The sequence below is a fragment of the Apus apus genome, chromosome 3, assembly GCF_020740795.1.
Source record: "Apus apus isolate bApuApu2 chromosome 3, bApuApu2.pri.cur, whole genome shotgun sequence".
Taxonomy (NCBI): domain Eukaryota; kingdom Metazoa; phylum Chordata; class Aves; order Apodiformes; family Apodidae; genus Apus; species Apus apus.
This window is the reverse complement of record NC_067284.1, coordinates 103,479,239-103,500,877: the sequence shown is the minus strand read 5'-3', so window position 1 is coordinate 103,500,877 and position 21,639 is coordinate 103,479,239. Positions and strand designations below refer to the sequence as shown.

The window sequence follows — 21,639 nt, the reverse complement described above, 5'->3', positions numbered from 1 at the left end:
CCCAGGTTGCCCAGAGCAGCTGTGGCTGCCTCATCCCTGGCAGTGTTGAAGGCCAAGTTGGATGGGGCTTGGAGCAAGCTGGTCTAGTGGGAGGTGACCCTGCCCATGGCAGAGGGTTGGAACTAGATGTTCTTTAAGGTCCCTTCCCACCCAAACCAGTCAGGGATTGGTTGAACTGATGAATAGTGGTTCTCCTGGATGGATGGGCATGGGGAACCAGAACAGATGGTTTAGAAGATCATTACCTTCTGGGTCTCAGCCAGAGGTGATAAACATCACCTGACATGCAGCAGCTCCTGCCTTCCCTCATCCCCTGTACACACAGCAGTCAGTTTGCTGGTCCCTCACTGGTCCCAGTCATCCTTGCTAAGCAGTGGCAGATGTTCAGGATGGTGATGGGGTGAGTGGGTCCCTCCAGCAGCCACTCACACAAGACCAGTGTGTAGGCAGGTCAGTGTCACTGTGGGGGACAGCAAGATGCCATCCCCCCAGCCCACAGCAAGGAGGCTTGCTTCCTCTGGTGACACAAGAGGAGAGCTGTGTCCCAAGGGGGTCCCAGATGGGATGCAGGGCTGAGCATGGTGGGATGAGGAGGTTGGGCAGCAGCTGTGTGAGCATGTGCGATTCCTGCTCTTGGTGTGTCCCCTCTGCTCCCAGGTACGAGGAGGAACCTCCGCAATGACCTGCTGGTAGCGGCCGATTCCATCACCAACACCATGTCATCGCTGGTGAAGGAGCTTCATTCTGGTAAGACTAAATTTAGGGGCAGTAGGAAAAAAGGAGCTTTGAAGCCACACGTTAGAGATTTGTCTTTAGATTTGGGGGTGTTTTTTATATAAGCTATTCAAACTGTAATGCAGGGTGATGTGTCCACTTTTTTCAATGAGAAAATGAACATTTTTGTAGCTGACGTCACTGAAAGCCCCAAATACCTTCCGAGCAGGTTTCCATTGATCTGATCACTGATAGTTGAGGTGATGCACTGCAGATACAGACCAGGCTGGTGGCCCACTGGGGATTCCTGACTCACACCTAGCTCCTGCTGCCTTTATCGATCCCTGTGTTTTTAATAGCATTGAGCAGCTTTTCCAAAGAACCCTGAAGGCATCTCCTCAACCTTCCTGGGCAGGAGAAGGGGCACCTCCCAACCCCACTCTGAAGGCCAGAGCTCCTGAACACCACCACCCAGATTTGTGAGTCTCCCCACAGCTCTGCTCAGTGCCAGCGATGCCGGTGAGGCTCCTCTGCTGTGAATCCCCATGAGATGCCATCATCACAAACACGTAGTCATCACAAATACATACAGCAAATGTATGGGAGGCCAGTTGCAGCAAAGGATTAAGCAGCAACATGGAAAAAAAGATAATTATTCCCTTTGTGCCTCTTTACTCAGTCGGTGGAGGTAAACACCTTGATGGGGCCAAGCAGCTTCTGCTGCAGCCCAGGGACACATCCCATGGCTCCCCAGCTTCCTCGGCGATAGAGTACACCATCCTGTAGGATACCAGCAGCTTGTTTGTGGGCTGCCTTCTCTTTCAAGGGAGCAGAAAAGCCTTCTGTGTTCAGACTGAGCCTCACAGTTCCCGTGAGGTTTCTTCCACTCCTCCCCCAGCCCCTTGTTCTCTCCAGTAGTTGCATCACATAATCCCCCCCCATAAAAAAAAAATTTTAAAAAACCCAAACAACTGTATTAAAACCAGTTGGTCTTTTTTTTCATTCCACTGCCCTTGGTGGAGAAGTCAGTTATAAACTGGGTTGATATTTGACTGCTGAGCAGTAAATCCAGCCAGCCCAAAGCCCAGCCCCTGGGCTGCAGAGGTAGCTGGGGGTTAATAAAGGCTCCCATGTGTGACGGCAGCATCGCCGGTGCCGTCGCAACGTCGGGCAGTAAATCACCCAGCCCAGGAGGCACAGAACTCTCCCCTACGGGCTGGGACCTGGCAAGAAAACCCTCTGCCCAGAGCAGATGTCATCAGGAGTTTTCTATGGTTTTTTGGCAGAGCTGGGTTGGGGGCTGGAGCTGCAGCTCGCCTGCCCTCCACCAAACTCCCCCCAAGGTTGGCAGAGGCAAAGAGCCATGTTTCTGCTGTCAACCCTTGGTGGGCACAACCTCCCAAGGGTCATGCAAAGCTGTTAGGAGTTCACAAGGGAGTAAAAATGGAATTAATTACAGACTCCTGCTGGAGGATGTGCAGATACTGTGGAAAGTTCCCTTGAAAGGAGTGAGTCCAGAGGAGGCCACAAAGATGATGTAAGAGCTGGAGCAGCTCTGCTCTGGAGACAGGCTGAGAAAATTGGGAGAAGAGAAGGCTCCAGGAAGACCTTAGAGACCCTTCCAGGACCTAAAGGGCTCCAGGAAAGCTGGGGAGGGAGTGATGAGATGAAGGGTGATGGCTTTAAACTGGAAGAGGGGAGATTGAGATGAGATCTGAGGAAGAAATTCTTTGCTGTGAGGGTGGTGACACACTGGTCCAGGTTGCCCAGAGCAGCTGTGGCTGCCCCATCCCTGGCAGTGTTGAAGGCCAGGTTGGATGGGGCTTGGAGCAACCTGGTCTAGTGAGAGGTGTCCTTACCATGGCAAAGGGTTGGAACTAGGTGGTCTTTAGGGTCTCTTCCACCCCAAACAGCTCTGTGATTCTGTGAAAGTATCTGAAATTATCTCATTTATGTAAATAAGGAAACGCATGAGTTATCCTCAGCTGATGGGCACCGGAGGGATTGAACACACATTGTCCCAGAGGTAGACACCTCCTCGAGCCCTGGGCTTACCCAATATAGCTGCAAGGTTTGGGGAGGCACCAGGGGGTGGGGGGGACAGCACCCATGCCTCTCATTGCCTCTCCAAACCTTTGCTTCCACAATGCTTAGAAAACAGATTTGTCAAATCACAGAACCATTTTGCTTGGAAAAGACCCTTAAGATCCTCCAATCCAACCATTACCCCAGCACTGCCAAGGCCACCACTAAACCATGTCCCTCAGCACCACAGCTACACAGCTTTGAAATCCTTCCAGGGATGGGGACTCCACCACTGCCCTGGGCAGCCTGGGCCAGGGCCTGACAGTCCTTTCCAGGAAGAAATTGTTCCCAATATCCCATCTAAACCTCCCCTGGCAGAACTTGAGGCCATTTCCTCTTGTCCTGTTGCTTGTTCCTTGGAAGAAGAGGCCGACCCCACGTCACTCCAGCCTCCTTTCAAAGGGTTGCAGAGAGCAAGAAGGTCGCCCCTAATCCTCCTTGTCTCCAGACTATCCCAGCCTACTCCTGTGGACAACGCAGACACTATCCCCAGCCAGACCTCTGCAGCCCCTGGTCATCCCATCAGGATGCAGTGGGCAGTGTTTTGCTGGCAGTGACCAGGCACTTGCCACAGAAGGGATGGTGATGCTTCCATCCAGGCCTTCAGGCATCCTCCTTCCCTTCCAGTGGCAGTTCCTGATTAGCGAGTTCTTCCTTGCTGCAGAGAGTTCCCCAAGTGTCTGATCTCTCACTCTCTTCACTCTCTTGTCTCATGTGCCTTTTTTTCCTTTTTTTTTCCTTTTTTTTTTTTTGGAAGCAGAGGAAGAAGATGAAGAGGAAACAGAGAAAATGCAGAACGGGAAGGAGCAAGGTAAGGGGACAAAGGACGGTCTCTGATCTGTAAAGCATGTTCTGATCTGCTCCTCTGCACTCTGCAGGAGATCTGCTTTCCATCTCCATTTGGAGCCCTGGAAGGTGGCTCCAGGTGGAAGCAGCTCCTGTGGCTGCTGTCACATCTCCCGCAGACACGGGACAGGTTTGTCTGCCTGCTCTGGTCTTCACCACAATGTCAGGTCGCCCTCTCCAACATCTGCTATGGCTTGAGATGCCATCATGGCCAGGGTTCCTCCAACCCATGTGCTCAGCTTCCATAGCCAGGTTTCCTTCAGCCGTGTGCTCAGCTTCCAAGAATGTTTCTCTTTCGGCAAAGGTCACACACAGACCTTTGGAACAAGTAAGAGAGGAGGAGCTGCTTTGAGTGAGAAGCCCAGTTCACATGAATGTGTTAAAAAAACCACCCAAGCGCAGACTGGTTACGAGTGAAGTTCCTGAGAGATGGGACTGTCATCTGCTGAGCCATGACCTCCTGTGACCTTAGCTGGACAAATGTTCAGTGTGACTCTGCTGATGATAATCCCTCGTGGGCAGAGCCATGGGCTGAAGGTGGTTCCACGGGAGGTCTCTTTCATCTCTGATCTCCCTGGACTGCATGCCTGGATTAAAATCCTCCCCAGATCACGTCTGCCTTTGGCACGAAGGAATGCATAGCACCTGCTGGTGGAGTTATTCCGGGGGCTGGAAGTGATCAGCACTGGCATGGAGGGCAGCCCCGAGATGTGCCAACAAGCATGCAGTGTAGGATTGAGTTGAAGGGGTCTGCAGGAGATGGCTCCTCCTGCCATGGAGGGGTCTGCAGGTTCCTCACACTGCACTCTGCCAGCAAAGGAACAAGCCCCTCCCCAGCCCTCTTCAGGAGGGACCTTGCTTAGGGAACACTTGGCTTATGCTTCCTACCTTTTAACCCAAACACTACAAATAGACTGGGACAGGTTTGAGTGACCCAAACTTTCCTGTCTAGCTGGAGCCAAAGCTCACCAGCCAACGCTGAGTCCCTTTTCTGCCGCACGCTGGCAAGGCTGTGGTGACAGTGCTCGTGTTTCGTTTCCCACCCCAAGAGCTTTGAGTTTTCCTAATTTGTTCTGCTCTGCAAAGAGTTCAGGTGCTTGGAAACGCTTCCTGGTGGTTTGTCCATCATTGTTGGATGTTGTGAGTTCACGGGAAGAAGCACAGAAAGTGAGATTGTAGCTAAAAAAGGATTTTTGAGGCAGAATCACATCGGCCCAAAATCTCAGGGCTCTCCTTGCCCTGGAACATTCCTCCTCAGTTAAATATTTCAGATGCTTGGCAGATGACCCTGCTGCTTTTTTCCAGATGCTCCCAGTCATCTGCCTGGGAAATAGGGGAAGGGGGATTTGGAGGGGTCGGAATACAACGTCTGGAAGCAGGGATAGACTGAGACAACCTCAGCTCTGTCACTGCTTGGAGTCCGGGCGGGGACATAAAACTGAAAGCAGAACCTGGGCCAAAAGCCTTCTCATAGAATGTCAGTATTATCCCTGCCAGTGAGGAGAGGATTTCTCCATGTCACAACCCCAGGGAGATAAAAATCTGGCAGAAAAGTCAATGAGTCACCAATCAAAAGTGGCAGCCTTGGGAGTTCTTCCAAACACCAACACAGACAGGGTCTCTGAGTTTGGGTGGGTTGTGTTGTGCATGGGCATCACAAATGCACTGGTTCTCTGTCCCGAGTTACCCACAGGGACCCATGGCCCACAGTCACTGTTCACTGTGGTCCTGCTGCCTTTCTCCAAGACAACACACTACTTTTGGGGACCAGGGGGTAACCCCATGGCAGTGTCACCTCAAACAAGACTCTTCCTAAGCTGGTCCCTTTGGCCATTTGAGTTTTATAACACCAGAACAACCAGAGAAGGGACTGAAGAGCTGTCACCTGCTCTGTCAACCTGCTGGAGGAAAGAGTGTGACTGGAAATCCCACAATATTTGGTCACCAAAAATCCATAATTTGAAATATACCTGCGTATACTGATGGAAACTGGATTCTGTGCAGCCACTTGTTCCTGGAGGACAGGAATGAGTCTGTCCTCAGAATGAGGTTGCAGATGACACCAAGCTGGCAGGAGCAGCTGGCTCATGCTGGTATCCTGAGGGACCTCAACAGTCTGGAGAAACAGGCTGGCAGGAACCTCCTGCAGCTAAACAAGGAGAAGTGCAAAGTCCTTGGACAACCTCAGGCCACCTGCACGCAGGGAAGACCCTGGGGATGCTTGTGGACCCCAAGCTGACCATGAGGCAGCAATGTGCAATGAAGGTGAATTGTTTCCTGAGCTGGCAAAACATTGCCAGTGAGGAGAGGGCATCTTCTCTTCTTGGCACTGGTGAGGCCGCCCCAGGAATGCAGTGTCCTCCATTGGGCTCTCCAGTCCAAGAGATACATGGACAGACAGGGAGAGTCCATGGAGGACCATGGCAATGATCAAGGCATAGGATCTGTCATAGGAGGACACTCTGCCATGAACATCAAAACCACTTCTGCACCCTGTGGCTGGTCCAACTCTGGCACAGGTTGCCCAGATAGGTCATGGGGTCTCCACTCCTGGAGATACCAAACACCTGGTAGGAGGAGGTCCTGAGCAGGACCCTGCTGTGATTGAGGAGAGGGCTGGGCAATCCCTGGGATTTCTGGGATTTGGGGAGACGGGAAGCACTGTTCTACCTGCTGTGCATCCTTGAGGAGCTGCTGTGTGTCCCCTAGGAGTTGCCATTCCTCCCCAGGAAGCTCTCTGCTGTCCTGAGGAGTCACCACTGGAGCAGCACAGGGTGGGGAAGGCAGGAATTTTATTTCTTGTAAAAATTCCCTATTTCTAGAGGTGCCTTTTCCCTCTCTTGCAGGTTAAGGACGGCTGTGGATGGCACCGTTGTTCAGGTGAGGACAGGTGGCTTCATTTGGCAGCACAGGACCAAGTCCTGGGTCATCTCCTGCTCTGGTCCTTCATCTCCTGTTTCTGTACAAGGCGAGGAGAGTTCCCCCTGCCCAAGTCCTGCCCAAAGCACCATTTTTACCTGGAAGAGCGGAGATTGAAACCAGATCTAAGGAAGGAATTGTTTACACTGAGGGTGGTGAGACACTGGCTCTGGTTGCCCAGAGAGGGGGGAGATGCCCCATCCCTGAAACCATTCCAGGTTGGGTTGGATGGGACTCTGAGTGACCTGCTCTAGTTGAAGATGTCCCTGCTCACTGCTGGTGGTTTGAATACATGGCCTTTGGAGGTACCTTCCAACCTGAGCCATTCTGTGGTTCTATGTTGAGTTTTTCATGTAAAGACCCAGTTTTGCTCCTGCTGCTGATGGTGAGAAAACATCATTAACTGCAGTGAGAACAGAAGTACCTCCTGTTTTCATCCAGTCCCAGACTGGTTTGGGTGGAAAGGTACCTTTAAAGGCCATCTAGTCCATTCCCCCTGCAGTGAGCAGGGACATCTTCAGATAGAGCAGGTTGCTCCAAGCCCCATCCAACCTGACCTGGAATGTTTCCAGGGATGGGGCATCTCCCACCTCTGGGCAACCAGAGCCAGTGTCTCACCACCCTCATAGGAAAGAATTTTTCCCTTCTCTCTAGTCTGAATCTCCCCTCTTTCAGTTTAAAACCATCACCCCTTGTCCTGTCCTTAAAGGTCCTGCCAAAAGGTCCATCCCCACCTTTCTTAGAAAGCCCTTTAAGGACTGAAAGTATTTTTATGGGTATTTCCTCTGTGCTGAGAGGCCTCAGCCAGGAAATGGGACCCTATTGTGATGGACACTGTGCAGATGTCCTAAAAATATTATCTCTGCCCTCCAAGAACCTGCTCTTTTAAGTTATAACAAGGCACAACAGATAGGTGGACAAACAGGTGGTTGGAGAGCAGGAGATGATGGGAAGGGCAAGAGCTGGGAACCTGTGGTGACAATGCCTCAGGAGGAGCTCGGTGAGATCTGAAGAGCTTGTAGGAGGGCAGGGGATCAGGTTCCCCAACTACCATAGTCTGGATGTGTTTCTCAGCCACAATTCCCACCTTTTTCCATTCCCGGTGGGAAGGAGGAGGCTTCTCCTGGCAGAGAATTGTCCCATGGACATGCACGTCATTGGCCAGAGAAGGCTGGGGAGCAGCACAGGAGGTGACCTTCTTTCTGGGACCATTTCCCTCATGCTGTAGGTTGGTTAGTTGTAGAAACTAGACAAGGAGAAAACTTTTTAACTTACCAGCTCAGATCCAGCCCATGAACAAGCTCTGAGAGATCTCAAACACAACTTGGCATGATGAAACCACCACAGTTGCCCTCTAAAGGTCATGTGCAAAGGAGGGGAAAAAAAGAAAGGGGGAAAAGCGGGGGGGTTGCTCTTTCTGCTGCCCTGCCATTCGAGCACAGGGTGGAGATAACCCCTGGGGGCTGGAGGAGTTTCACTGATGGGCTTTTACATTAGAAATTCAAGTCCTGCCTCATCTGGGAAACAATCTGGTAATCCAAGAAGGAGTGAAACGATCCCATGAGCCAGGAGGCCGGCAGCGCAGAGCTGCTTTTTGTTCATGTGCCTTTAAGTGGCTCTGGAGAAGAGGATGGCTTTCAGCCTGGTCACCCCTTAGCTGCTGATCTGGGGGTGAGAAGCTCCCAGTTGCCCCAGAAGCCCAGCAGTGCCTCCACAACACCACCAAGTACCAGCGTTGAAAATCCAAGATGAAGAAACTCCTGTCAGGTCTCCTTATCCTGCAGAAAGCACGAAAACAGACACGTCAGTTAGAGAGAAATAATCCTTGAGCCTGTGGTGGTTCATCTCCAAGTTCCCCACGTTCCACTTTGGGCTGGTAGAACATGGAATGGGTCCTCCTAGACCATGCTGGTGGCAGGGACAGGCCAAGCTGGACCAGTGGCTCTGGCTGCCCTTTGGCTCTGGTTGCCCACGGATGATGGAGGGGGCTGGAGTGGGCAGCATCATCAAGGGCTTTCTCTTAACAGATCTTGCCTCTTCTGGGGGAATAGCAGCCAGCACCAGCCTCGCCTTGGCTTGCAAAGTCAAGTGTGGACCTTGGGACCATGGTGTCCTGGTGTCATTTACTCAGGAGCTCGGGTTTCCTCTGTTTCGTGGGTTGTCTGAGGTCCAAGGTGAGGAGCTCTGAGCCCAGCAGGGCATTCTATGGTCATGGACAGGGGATGGTGCTGGAAGCTTGGTCCCCTCAAAAGTTGCCGGGGATGTCCCCAGGGATGCACAGTTCCCAAGCAGAAGATTCAGGAGGTCCCAATGCAGGAGCTTGACTCATCTTCTGCAAACATGCAGGAGCGGGTCTCCAAAGCTCATGCTGATGGCACATTGTGTGTTTCTGTGACAGATTTAAGCTGAAAGAGGGGAGATTTAGGTGAGACATTAAGAAGAAATAATTTGCCATGAGGGTGGTGAGACACTGGCCCAGGTTGCCCAGAGCAGCTGTGGCTGCCCCATCCCTGGCAGTGTTGAAGACCCGGTTGGATGGGGCTTGGAGCAACCTGGTGTAATGGGAGGTGTCCCTGCCCATGGCAGGGAGTTGGGACTAGATGCTCTTTAAGGTCCCTCCAACCCAAGCCGTTTGATGACTCTGTGATTGGCTGATTCCCACGGCACAGGTGTGAAGTTTCACCCCGTCCTCAGGCAGAGACACGTTCCAGCTGACACATCCACCATCTTGCAACTGCAGCCGAGCTCAACCACCTGCTGATGAGAGCGGCTTCCTCCCAACCACCCAGAGAGGATGGTCCCCACCAGCACTTGCCTCTTAGGTCATTGCATGTCCCGTTCCACGTGTTTACTAATGAGGATCAGGCAGTGCCCCATCAAACTCACCAATTTATGGGGAGAAAAAAGAAAAAGAAAAAAAAAAAAAGGAGAAAAAAGAAGATGCTCTGTGTGTGGATTGGTTTTTATTCCCTCCTGCCCCTCAGTGTGCATTAACAAAGGAGTGTGAAGCCCCCCAGGTCCCCTCACATGTGACATGGGGGGTCCTGCTGTCACCAGCCTGCCTTCTTCCAACCCCATTGTCTCCCTCTCTGGTCGCCATCACATATGATGTCACTTGTCACCCCAGGACACATCACCATGGGCCATGAGCCACTGCCTCCAGCCTTCCTGCTTCTGCTGCTCTTCAGACTTAAAAAATTCCCCTTTGCAAGCAGGGAATTCTGGGAGGAGCATTGCCAGGCTGAGATGAGCATCTCCACAGGCATGTTCAGGAGCCCAGTTCAGTTGGGTTTAAAATTAAGAGAAATCACCAAATTGTGGGGGCTTGGGCTGGAGGTCCCTACCCTCAGGGTCCTTGCTGAACTTCTGCCCTGGCAGTGCTAAAGGCCAGGCTGGATGGGGCTTGGAGCAACCTGGTCTAGCGGGAGGTGTCCCTGCCCATGGCAGGGGGTGGGACTAGGTGATCTTTAAGGTCTCTTACAACCCAAACCAGTCAGGGATTGGATGACTGGATGATTTCAGGAGGCCACCAGCAGTCCCCAGACCCAGTGGGTGGAGCCCAGTGTCCAGCTGCCCCAGGCTGAGCCCTTGCTGTTGCTCATTGTCCTGGTTTGAGCCCAGATTGGCAATTAAACCGATGACACTCATGGTGACCTGAAACCTGCTCCTGGGCTCAGGTTTGCCCTTGGGATAATCACCGTAATCCCCTGGGAGAAGCTGTTCAGGCTTTGAAATGTGCCCCCAGGCTGGGTCCTGCTCCCGTGTCACCACATCCCGGGCCCTGCCAGGTTCCTAGGGCTGGTGGGGCCATACCAGGGTTAGTGCCAGGGGAGGGAAATGTGTCAAAGGAAGATGGTAGCTTTGGCCACTCATGCCACCCTTAGCCATGTTCCCAAGCCCTGGCTGTGTTCCTGGCAGTGGTTAGGGGGCTCTGGGACCCTCACGAGCCTTCCTGTCATTCCTGATTCCTGGCTCAGCTTGGCTGTGGTGGGTGCCAAAGCATCCCTGGGGGTTGGCCAGTGCCCTAACAGTGGAGAACATCTCTGACAGAAACCTGTCAACTGGGACCCATGTCCTGTCACCTGCCAAACATTAAATAAACCCACCTGGTCCCCATGAGAGGTCACCAGATGCAAAAAGTGGAAAACTTTGGGGGGGGAGGGAAATTTAAAAAAACAAACCCAAAATGGTATTAATGGGCAGTGAGTGCTGGGAAGCAGCTGCCGCAGTGCTGTGGGCTGGGATCCCTCGGATTAGTCACAGCTGTAGGTCCTGGGAGGGGACAGAGCTGCCTGTGTCCGGGGCCATCAGCACAGGGCCGGCCCCCAGCCCCCACCCTGCCAGATGTTCCCACCCCTCAAAACTGCCCAGCACATCTGGCGGTGCTGGAAGGCAGGATGCTCCGGGGTGGGAGAAGCAGGTGCTGGGTCAGCAGTGGCTCAGCACCAGCTCTCTCACTGGGATGCCCAGCTCCCACCAGGATTCCCAGCTCCCATCAGGATGTCCATCTCCCACCACAATGCTCAGCTCCCACCACAATGCCCAGCTCCCACCACAATGCCCAGCTCCCACTGGAATTGCCCTCTCCAACCAGGATGCCCAGCTCCCACTGCAATGCCTGGCTCACACTGGGATATCCACCTCCCACCAGGATACCCAGCTCTCACTGGGATTCCCAGCTCCCACCACTGGACCCAGACTCTCCTGCACTCCCGGCCAAGGGACCCCACCAGCTCCCCCAACCCCCTGCCAAGCCAGAGCCGGCTCCACACCCAGCGGGAAACCTGAGCCCCAGGAATCTGGGGACAGATTGATCCCCCTGCTCCCGGCCCCAGCTGGCACCGCTCCCTGGGCAGGGATTAGGAGCCTTGGTGGGAAAGACACAGAGCCTTCCCAGAGCCAGGGGGGCTCTGAGAGCTGGGAGGGAGATCCGGCTGCATCCAGCCCAGGGGTGGCTTCGGGATCCTCCAACCCTGGAGCCAGGCTGAAGCAGGAGCAAGACACCCACGGAGAGCCCTGACCACATCCCTGGGGGGCTCTGATCCCCATCCCACATCCCTGGGGGGCGTCTGATACCCATCCCTTCTGAGGACTTCTGATCCACATCCCAGGGTGGTCTGGTCCCTGGGTGATGCCCAGGGGACCCACCCAGACGTGGGTGCTGGGTTGGGCAGGCTGCAGGCAGGATCCTGTCCAGTGGTACCTGTGTCCCTGTCCGGTCTGTTCATTCCTGGGTGAGGAGATTTTCACACCTCATTAGCACAGCAATTAAATCCAATCACTCCCAGGAGAGGGATCAGCTCCTGTTCAGTGTGGGGCAGCAGATGGGATCAGCCCCACGGAAATCCCAGGGACCCCAAGGACTTCCTGTGCCCCGTGGTGACCCCAGGGACCCCAAATGCCCTATGAAGACTTCAGGGACCACATACAACCCACAGAGACACCAAGGACCTTGTGTGCCCCATGAGACTCCAAGGACCCCAGTTACCCCACAGATACCCCAAGGACCCTGTGTGTCCCATGGAGACCCCAGAGACTTCATGTGCCCCATAGTGATCTCAGGGACCCCAACTGGGGAGGTACTGGTGACAAGGCCAGCAATGGCCCCATGGCTCCAACACAGGGGTCCTTCTGGCCCTGGTGGCATCACACCTGTGTCCTTTGGGGTCATGCTGGCCATATTGGCACCACACCTGGGTCCCTCTGGCCACAGTGGCATCACACCTAGGTCCCACTGGCCATGGAGTGTTGGCATATGGCACCAGTATGCTGCACCTGGCTGGCATAGGTGTCATTGCCACAGCAGGGTCAAACGGGAAGCTCAGAGGGGTGGGAAGGTCCTTCCCAGCACTTGTCCCCCAGCACAGGGCAGGTAACATGGAGGGAGGTGACACTGGGACCAATGGGGCAACAGGGTGGGTAATGGCAGGAGCAACACGGATAATGTTGGGAGCAAGGGGGATAGCACAGGACATGACACCAGGAGCAATGGGAACAATGTGGGGGATAACACTGGGAACAGTGGGGAGAAGGTGGGATATAATGCCAGGAGTGATGATACAATATTGAAATAACACCAGGAGCAATGGAACAAAACTGGGATAACACCAGGAGTGATGGGGAAACCCTGGGAGCTCAGCACTGGGAGCAATGGGAACAGATAGGGAATGGTGTATATCCTACATGGAGCCAGACCCACCCGTGGCTTTATCTACAGGCAGATCTACCCACCTGCAGGTGTACCTACACCTGCATGCAGGTACACCCACATGGAGTTGGCCCCATGGGATGGGATGGTGACCTGGAGCCAAATGCAGATGCTGGGGCTGCCAGCAAAGGTACGGGCAGAAGGAGGCAGTCCCTTTGCCAGTGGGCACCTGCCCCTTCCCAGCTGGGAACACCAGGATCAGCTCAAGGGATTCTCCTGGGAGTGAAGGAAGCTGCCCCATTCTGTCAGGGCAACACAGTATTAATTATTATTAATTAATGCCTTATTTTATAGTGCCCCCATGTGCACTGGGTGCCTTCCAGCACAGTGGGCCATTGGAGTGTCTGCTGGGAAGGGACCAGCTGCAGTGTGGCACAGCATGGCCAGGTGCTGCCCTGTACCTCGGTGCTGATGCCAGGGCTTGGGGATGCCAGCCAGGGCCCTCGGGCAGTTGGGATGCTCCGTGGGACAGTCTTCCCTGCCCTGCCACCCCTCCCCCCTCAGGGTCACCCCACCAGTGCTGGACTTGGCATGCACTTTGGCTGTGCTGCCCAGAGACATCCCAGCAGTGCCCGGCATGCCCTGGTGGGTGAGGGGACCAGGGGGACACAGCTGGCACAAGGGTGGGGAGAGGGGATGGGGCAAGCGAAGAGGCCAGGGGTGCCCCAGGCTGGGCAGAGAGTCCTGCCCTGGGTGGGGGCACTGGGGTCACCATGGGGGGCACTGCTGGAGGGCCCAGGGTGGGTCCTGCTGTGGGGGACTGTCACGGGACACTGTGGGGTGGCCCCCCACGGCCAAGTGCTGCAGAACACAGAGGGCAAACCATAGGGAAGGTCCCCACAGCACAGAACAGTTCAGCATGGCTTGGCACAGCTTGGCACAGCCCAATTTAGCCCAGCACAACATGGCAGAGCTCGGCTTGGCTGGTGAGTTGGCTCCCTGTGGCCTGGCCTGGCTCAGCATGGCTTGGCTTGGCACCACATCACCCAGACTGGCTTGGCTTAGTCCAGCATGGTGTGGCTTGGCACCACTTAGCACAGAGTGGCTTGGACTGGCTTGGCATGGAACGGCATGACTTGGCTTCACTTGGCACAGCATGGCACTGCCTGGACTGTCCCAGCCCAGTCCAACCTCCTGCCGTGTTTCCCTCTCCTGTCCTGTCCCATCCTGATTGACCTGTCCTTTCCATCCCATCCTGGTTGTCTTGTCCTGTCCCAGCTGCCCTGGCCTGTTCCGTCCCCGTTGTCCTGTCCTGTTCTGTCCGGGCTGTCCAGTCCCATCTGTCTTGTCCCGGCTGTCCCGTCCCGGTTGTTCCATCCCATCCTGTCCCATCCCATCCTGTCCCGTCCCAACCCATTCCGTCCCAGTTATCCCATCCTGTCCCGTCCCCTTGCACCCGTCCCCTCCTGTCCCATCCCCTCCCGGCTGTCTGGTCCGGTGCGGTCCCTCCCGCCGTGCCGTGCCGTGCCGTGCCGTGCCGCCCCGCTCCGCGCAGGCCCCGGCGGGCGCTAGGACCGCGCGGCGGGCGGGCAGGCGGGCGGCGCGGCTCGGTGCTGCAGTGGAGGCGGCGGCGCTGCGGGAGGAGGCCTGGCCGGGCAGCGCAGCGGCGGCGGCGGCGGCGGCTCGGCACGGCTCGGCACGGAGCGCCGGGCCCGCACCGGCCACAGGTAACGGCCCCGCTGCGGCGCGGACACGGCCGGGACCCGCCGACCCCCGGGATGGGGCATCCCCCCCCCTCCCCCCCGCCCCGCTATCCCGGCGCTTCGGCCGGGCTCGGAACCGCTCGGCTGGGCTTGGAACCGCTCCGCTGGGCTCGGAACCACCCGGCTCGGTTCGGCACCGCTCGGCTGGGCTCGGAACGCACTCGGCTCGGTCCGGCACCACTCGTTTCGGTTCGGCACTGTTCGGCTCGGTTCGGCTCCGCTCGGTTCGGTTCGGTCCGGCCCGCGCCCCCCGCCCCGGTGTCCGTCTGTCCGTCCGTTCGTCCCCCACCACAAACTGGGCCGGGGACGTCGCGGCGGGGCCGGGGGGGAGCAGCACCGAGCAGGAAAACATGGCAGCGGCCGGGCCGCCACCCGCCGGGCCGGGCCCGCCGCCCCCCCCGCCCCGCCGCGGCTGCCCCCGCTGCCGGCCCGGCCCGGCCCCGCTCGGCGGACGGAGGGGGACGGCGGGGCCGGGGGGGGGGGGTCGGCGGGGCCCGGCCCCCGTGGAGCCGCCGTGTCCTTGAGCGCCGCGTCGGGCGGCTGAAGGGCAGCGAGGGGCCCCGGCCCCGCTGCGGGGTGTCACCGCCATGTGTGTGTCCCCCCCCCCCAGCCCCCCCATCGCCTGGCACCGGGACCCCCGGGCCGAGCCCCCCCGCGGGGGTGCCCGCAGTTCCCGGCCCCCCGCTGCCCTCCCCCGGGCAGCAGCAGAGTTACCCGGGGAGGTGGCGGGGAGGGGGGGGGGGGGTCGGGCTGGCTGGTGCCTGCGGAAACTTTTATTTTTTGCACCAAAACCCCTCCCCACCCCCCCAAACCCCGTGGGAAGTTGGGGAGGGGAGGGCGGGGGCTGAGGCCTGGCAGGGCTCTACCGGCGCACTCGCTGCCCCCCTCCCCGGCGCTTTTGCCTCCCCCCCCCGCCCCGCTTTTTGGGTGCTCTGCTGCGCGCCCCCGCCGGCAAATGACATTTTTCCTCTTTGCTCAGTTTCCTCTTTATTTCTTCCCTTTGTGTGACGTCGGCCGGTGTCACCGCCGGGGTTGGCGCTGGGCGCCCTGGCCCTGCCGCACTGAGCCCGGGGGGTTCGGCACCAAACCACCCGGCGTCCGCTGGTACCGAGCCTTCCCCCCCCCACCAGCCCGCCGGGGGACACCGGAGAGCCTCCGGGACCACCGAAACCCCCCGGAAGCCTCTGCGGGGATGTGGTGGTGGCCGGCGGCTGCTCCCAGCAGCTCCCGCGCCCGCATCAGCCTTTTGGTGCTGAGTCAGCTCCAAACTTCCTCGCGGGAAGCCGCTTTCCGTGGCACGGGAATGAGGCACGGGATGGATGCTGGTGGTGCTGGTTGACGAGGCCAGGGCACAGCCGGTTCCCTGGTTGCCTTCGTGACCCCCGAGCTGCCACCAGCAACGCCAGTGCCTTGAATCCGGTGGTGGTCACTCCTTCGTTCCCGCTGTGCCGTGCCAGGCCAAGCCGTGCCATGCCGTGCCATGCCGTGCCACACCGCGCCAGGGTGGCTGTTCGGGGACCTTTAAGTGTTGGTATTCTCAGGTATTTTTCGGATGTTCGTTAGGACAGCACATCCACTCGACACCTTCCCACCGGCTCTGCTGGTGCCGGGCTGGCGGTGCCATGGTTGTGCCGGCGACACGCCAGCGAAGGGAAGGCGCGTGGGCTTGCTGGGTCAAACTGCCAGCACGCCATGTGTGCCCGGGGCGGTGGCACACACGTGTGCCCTGGGGTGATGGCATGCGTGTGCCACGCGCACACGTGTCTCCACGAGAGACGCCGGCAGCGTTTTGTGCGGTTTGGCGAAGGGTGGCTCTGTGGTGTGCTCCAGCACCCTCTGGGGTTGGCTTGGGTGGTTTAATCCTACCCCAGCACCCACTGGTGCCACCGAGGGGCTCACCACGGGATTTGCCACCCAGGGGCACCAGGCCAAGCCACTGCCGGGCTCAGCACGAGCAAGAATATGCCAGCACCAGCACTAGTTGGGCCCGTTCCCGCGGTTAACCGCCCTTCCTAGTTCAAAGCACAGACCTGATTCCCTGTTGGAATTGCCCTGGCACTGTTTTCCCCCCTAGCTGGAGGCTTTCAGTGGTGCCAGGGCACTTCTCACCCTAATCGCATCATCCCTTGGGACGGATTTTCCCCCCTCCCCGATAATCTGAGCATGTCAAGCTCCTGGCCCAGGCATTCCCAGCTCCACCACAGCTCTTCCAGCAGCACTGTCGGCTTCACGCTGGCAAAACGTCACTGTGTCCCCATGCCTGGGAGGGAGTTCGTCTTCCACCAGCCCAAGCTTTGCAGGATCTGCCTCAATTTGGGGCATTTCGGTTTGGTTTTGGTGTAGATGAGCAGTGTCCATCTTTCCCTGGGGTGCCACACCAGCACCTCGACCCCCCAGAAGCCCCCTGTGAGGACACGATGAGGCCAGCACCCACCGGCGTGGCCAAATATCCTCCTAAATTATAATTACAGGTGACGAGGTCAACACTCCAGTGACAACCACCTCAGTTGAAGGGGGGGGACCCCATTCCCAGTTGCCCCCCACACCGTGGGGGGCAGGGGTTGACTCACAGCCGTGGGTCCTGTCCCCTCTGAGTCAATCCTGAACTTCTACTTCCCCGGCACCGGGAAGGAGGAGGAGGAGGAGGAGGAGGAGGAGCACAGCTACCCGGGGGTGGCGGTGACTCAAAGTGACAACAATAATAATAATACGCTGCGGCACTTGTCACCAGGGAGGCGTTTGGACGGGGTCCCTCGTGCATTCCCAGCGCCTTCAGCGTTGGGGACACACGAGGGACCCCATCCAAACCTTGGGGATGTCACCACGGGTCACCTTAGGACAGGACGTGTGGGGGGGGGGGGACTGCGGTGAAGCCATCCCCCACCACCGTCACAGGGGGCTGGCGGGGACCCCGCTTGCCCTCACCTAAAATGGCCGTTTAGGTTTTTTCTGCGGCAACAGCAAGATATCCCCCCCCAAAAAAAAAAAAATTAAAGAAAAAGATAAAAATATAGATATAAAAAAAAGGCGGGTTTTCGGGTGGGTTTACTTTATTTTTTTTAATTCCAACGCCACCGTGTCTCATCCACCCCGACGCAGGTTAAAAAAAAACAAAACACACACAAAAAAAAAACCACCACCAAAAAAAAAAAAACCCCAAACCTCCACCGAAACGCCTCTGCCGGCGTGACTCGCCCCGGTGCTGCCGGTTCCCCCCCGGCTCCAGCCGTTAAATAGGGAATCCGGGGGGAAGGCGACGAATCCCTCCCCGGCGCTTCGGCTTCACCAGACCAGGGGCTCGTGTCCGTCCCCCCCGCCCCACCGAAAAGGGGATGCCCCGGAGGAGGGGTTCAGTGGCCTGAGGTGGGGGGACGGCACTGCGGACCCCCGCCCGGTCATCCCCATCCTACCCAATCGCGGGGCCCGGTAAGAGCGCGGTGAAGCGGGGACGGTGCCGCGGCATTACCGGGACCACTCTTACCCGACGGTGGGGCTGGGGGGCAGCAGGGGGGCACTGGTGCCGCCGGTGTCCCCCTGTCTGTGTTGGGCGGGGGCCGGGGCCGCCGCGGGAGGGGGGGGCGGGGGGGGGGCGGGATATGCGCAGCCCAACTATTTTTAGAGCATTTTGGTGACCGTGTTTTGCTGGAAGCGGATCCAAGCCGCCCCCCCGCCCCGGACCCTTTGGCGGGGCCGGATCGTTGCCGCCCGCTCCTCCCTGGGCACCGGCGATGCCGGAGGGACCCCGGGGTGCGGGAACTGGCCGAGCCATTTTTTAGGGCTGCCGGGGGGGGACGCCAGCACCCCCAGGGCCTTTGCCCCCCCCCATGCCACGGCAGTGCCAGAGTGTCCATGGGCGCTCCCCGGTGGCATGTGTCCTCCCGTGCCTGCAGCCGGGGCTGGGGATTGTGGGGGGCACGGGCAGGGCCGGGGGTACTGCTGAGGGCACCGGGACCACCGGCAGCACCCCTGGGGGGGGCAGCTGGAGGGAGGGACATGGATGCCGTGCCGTGCCAAACGGCATGCTGTGCCGAACAGGGTGCCGTGCCGGTTGCCGTGCCGTGCCGTGTGCTGCGGTGCCCGGTGGGTGCCCTCGGCGCGGGGGTTGTGCCAGGCGTGGTGGGTGCTTGACCCGCGCCCAGAGGCTCCGCGGTGCTGGCGGGGGGCAGCGGCGGGGGCCGAGCTTGCCGGGCCGGGGGCGAGAAGGTCTGCATGAGGGCGGGGAGGGGGATGTGCAGGGACGGGGACACCCCCGAGGACTCCCACGGGTGAAGGAGGGATGGGGGAGCCCTTCACTGGCTGCGACCGGCTGGGAGGGGGTTTGGGGGGAACAGCCGGCAGCCAGCACCCCCATTCTGCACCCCAGGTCCCATCCTGCGCCCACAGCTTGCACCCCCATCCCACGCCCCCCCCTTCCCCCCCCCTCTGCTTGCGAGAGGGGCCAGGCAGGGGGGCCGAGCTCCCACCCACCCCCCCAACACCCCCAGCCCCGGGGGTGCCTCAAGCTCCCACCCACCTTCCAGCATCCCAGCCTCGGGGGGCGAGGGGGCGAGCCTGCAGCTGAGCTGCTGCGGTGGTACCCCCGATCCCCGCCTCCCAGACAGCCCCCCCATTGCAAAGAGTCCCCCACTGCCTCCCACCCCCCAAACAGCCCCCCCCCTGCTGTGGGTAGCCGGGGGGCGAGGGCCATGTCGGTTTGGCGTTGGCGGCCCCCCCGCCCACGGCCCTCCCTCCCTCCTGTGCCCCCCTGCCGCCCCCCGGCCGAGCCCCCCCCCGCCCCCCGGCGCCCCCCGCCCGTGCGCGCGGGCCGTGGAAGGCTCTAGAACAGCCGCAGCTCCGGTGCCAAAGGCGGAGCGGAGCCGAGCCGAGCGGCCGGGGGGGTGCGGGGTCGCCATAGCAACAGGTGCGGGGCGGGCTGCACCCCCCGCCCGCACCCCCAAACCCACCCGCACCTCAAACCCTGCACCCCCAAACCCAGTTGTGCCCCCCAAACCCTGCACCCCCAAACCTACCTGCACCCCAAACTGCACCCCATACTCTGCACACCCAAACCATACCTGCATCCCCAAACTGCACCTACACCCCACACCTGCACCCCAAGCTGCACCTGCTCCTGAAACCCTGCACCCCAAACCCTGCACCTCCAAACTGCATATGCACCCATAAGTGCACCTGCACCCACACCCCCTGAACCCTGCATCTCAAACTGCTCCTGCACCCCGAACCCTGTGCCCTACACCCCACATCCTGCAGCCTGCACCTGCACCCCGAGACTGCACCCTCACACCCCAAAACCACACCCCAAACCCTGTGCTGTGCACCCCACATCATGCACCCTGCACCCTGTGCTCTGCACCCCAAAACTGCACCTCCCGCCCTCTGCCCTGCATCCTGTGCCGTGTGCCCCACACTGCATCATGCACCCTGCACCCCACAACCTGCGTCCTGCACCCCACTCTGTGCACTGCATGCCGCACACCTTGTACCCCACACTCCACACCCCAAACCATGCACCCCACACCCCACATCTGAACCCCACACCTGCAGCCCACTCCCCACCTCTTTCCGGGGGAGGGGGGGCTCGGCCGCGGGGCACGGTGGGGCAGCCCAGCCCCATGGAGTCAAGGTTCTGGCGCGTTAATCATTGTCGGGGCGGGGGGCGGAGGGCGGCCAAGCCGGTGTGTGTCCCCCCCTCACCCCTACCCTCTCCTCATCCCGCAGGGGCAGGAGGATCCAGGCAGGGGCTGGCGGTGGGCGACGGCCGCGGGATCCCCCCTGGGTGCCGAGAGCCGGTGGGCTCCGCTCGGGTGCCTCCCCCCCCCGCCATGCCGTCCAGCGGGACCCTCGACGCCAGCAGCCCCGCGCCGGACCGTGAGGGGCTCGACACCCCCAAGGTAGGGAGGGGCCGGCCATCGGCACGGGGGCGGGGGGGCTGCGGGGAGGGAGGGAACGACAATCCCGGTGCTGTCCCCATTGCTCCATTTGGCCTGCCGGGGGGATGGGAGGGATGGCACCCCCCCCCACGCTATATCCCCATTGCTCCATCGGGACTGCCAGGGATGGGGGTCCTCAGGGCTCCATCGGGGCTGGGGTGGGGGGTTCCGGGAGTCTGGCTCTAGGCTGGCAAACGTGCTGGAAATAAATGGGGGTGCAGGGTGACCGGGGGCGGCCCTGCTCCATTCTTCCCCCCCCCCTGCTGCGGCGCGGTGGGGAGCGCGGTGCCTGGTTGGGATTAGTAGGGATTTGACTATTCCTGGTGCGGGGGAGCCGAGACCTGCTGTCACCTCCCGGCTGTGGGGACACGGGGCTGCGGCAAATACAGGGCTAGGGGACAGCCCCACGGCAGGGGGGCAGCCCCGCGGTCTGGAGAGTTAGCCCCATAGCTGGGGGTACCCTGGCTCTAGGGTGGTGGTGGCGGAGGCGGGGGTGGGCAAGTGTTCTGATGCATCCAGGAGTGTCCCCCGGCGTTACTGACACCAGTCTGGAGCCACGGTGCCTTCAGCTCCCCCCTGTGGAGGTCCGGTGTGTGCTTGGGGGTCCCCGTGTGTGGTGCTGGGGTTTTGGGGGAGCCTCCCGTGTGGCTGGGGGGCTTGGTGCTGGTGCCAGCAAAGGCATCGCTGTGCCGGCGTCCTGGTGCAGGGCCTGGTGTGGAGCCAGGGGCTGGTGGCAGCTGGACGCTGTCCCACAGGGTCGGGGTCACCCCTGTCCCCGCCAGGCTGGCTGTGCTGTGGTGGCCACGCAGGTGCCACCCATCCTCCAGCCATCCCTGCCACCTACACCTGTGTCCCCTGGGAAGCTGCGGTGCAGTCCTGGAGGCGCACAGCAGAGCCAGGGCTCAGGGCCATGGCACAGGGGGCAGCCCAGGTCACCCCGGCAGAGACAGCACAGGGCCAGTGACACACGTGGGCGAGTCCTGGTGTCACCCATAGGGACACAGCGCCAACTCCCATTGAGGTCACCATGGCCAAGGAGACACCGAAGGTGCCATTCCCATGGGTCACACTGGGGGTTACACTGGGGGTCACACCATGGGACATGCTGTTGGACACACCATGGGTATCACTATGCGTGCCCTTGGCATCAGCCTGGCACTGCCAAGCTCCAAGCCCCGTGCCAGGGGTTCTCCCCCCCTCGCCCTCCAACCCAATTCCCTGCTGCCCAGAGCCC

At 59.3% G+C, this 21,639-nt stretch overlaps 2 protein-coding genes across 15 annotated transcripts in view; both read left to right on the top strand.

The window, feature by feature from the left end:
• DTNB (dystrobrevin beta) overlaps window positions 1-9,483 on the top strand; it is a 201,871-nt gene extending 192,388 nt beyond the window's left edge. For 12 of the 14 annotated variants that reach the window (XM_051615682.1, XM_051615678.1, XM_051615683.1 and 9 more), the window contains 4 exons: window positions 658-747; window positions 3,557-3,610; window positions 6,492-6,525; window positions 9,234-9,483. In XM_051615682.1, coding sequence (XP_051471642.1) covers window positions 658-747; window positions 3,557-3,610; window positions 6,492-6,496 — 149 coding nt within the window. In that variant the 3' untranslated portion in view covers window positions 6,497-6,525; window positions 9,234-9,483. Of the gene's footprint in view, window positions 1-657; window positions 748-3,556; window positions 3,611-6,491; window positions 6,526-8,591 lie in introns of all 14 variants that reach the window. The other 2 variants (XM_051615673.1, XM_051615675.1) reach the window with 2 other exon arrangements.
• A 4,691-nt stretch (window positions 9,484-14,174) lies between these two features.
• The window catches only part of DNMT3A (DNA methyltransferase 3 alpha), a 35,031-nt gene continuing 27,566 nt past the window's right edge, over window positions 14,175-21,639 (top strand). Inside the window, exons 1-2 of the mRNA XM_051615671.1 lie at window positions 14,175-14,439; window positions 20,194-20,366. Coding sequence (XP_051471631.1) covers window positions 20,298-20,366 — 69 coding nt within the window. The 5' untranslated portion in view covers window positions 14,175-14,439; window positions 20,194-20,297. The remainder of the gene's footprint in view (window positions 14,440-20,193; window positions 20,367-21,639) is intronic.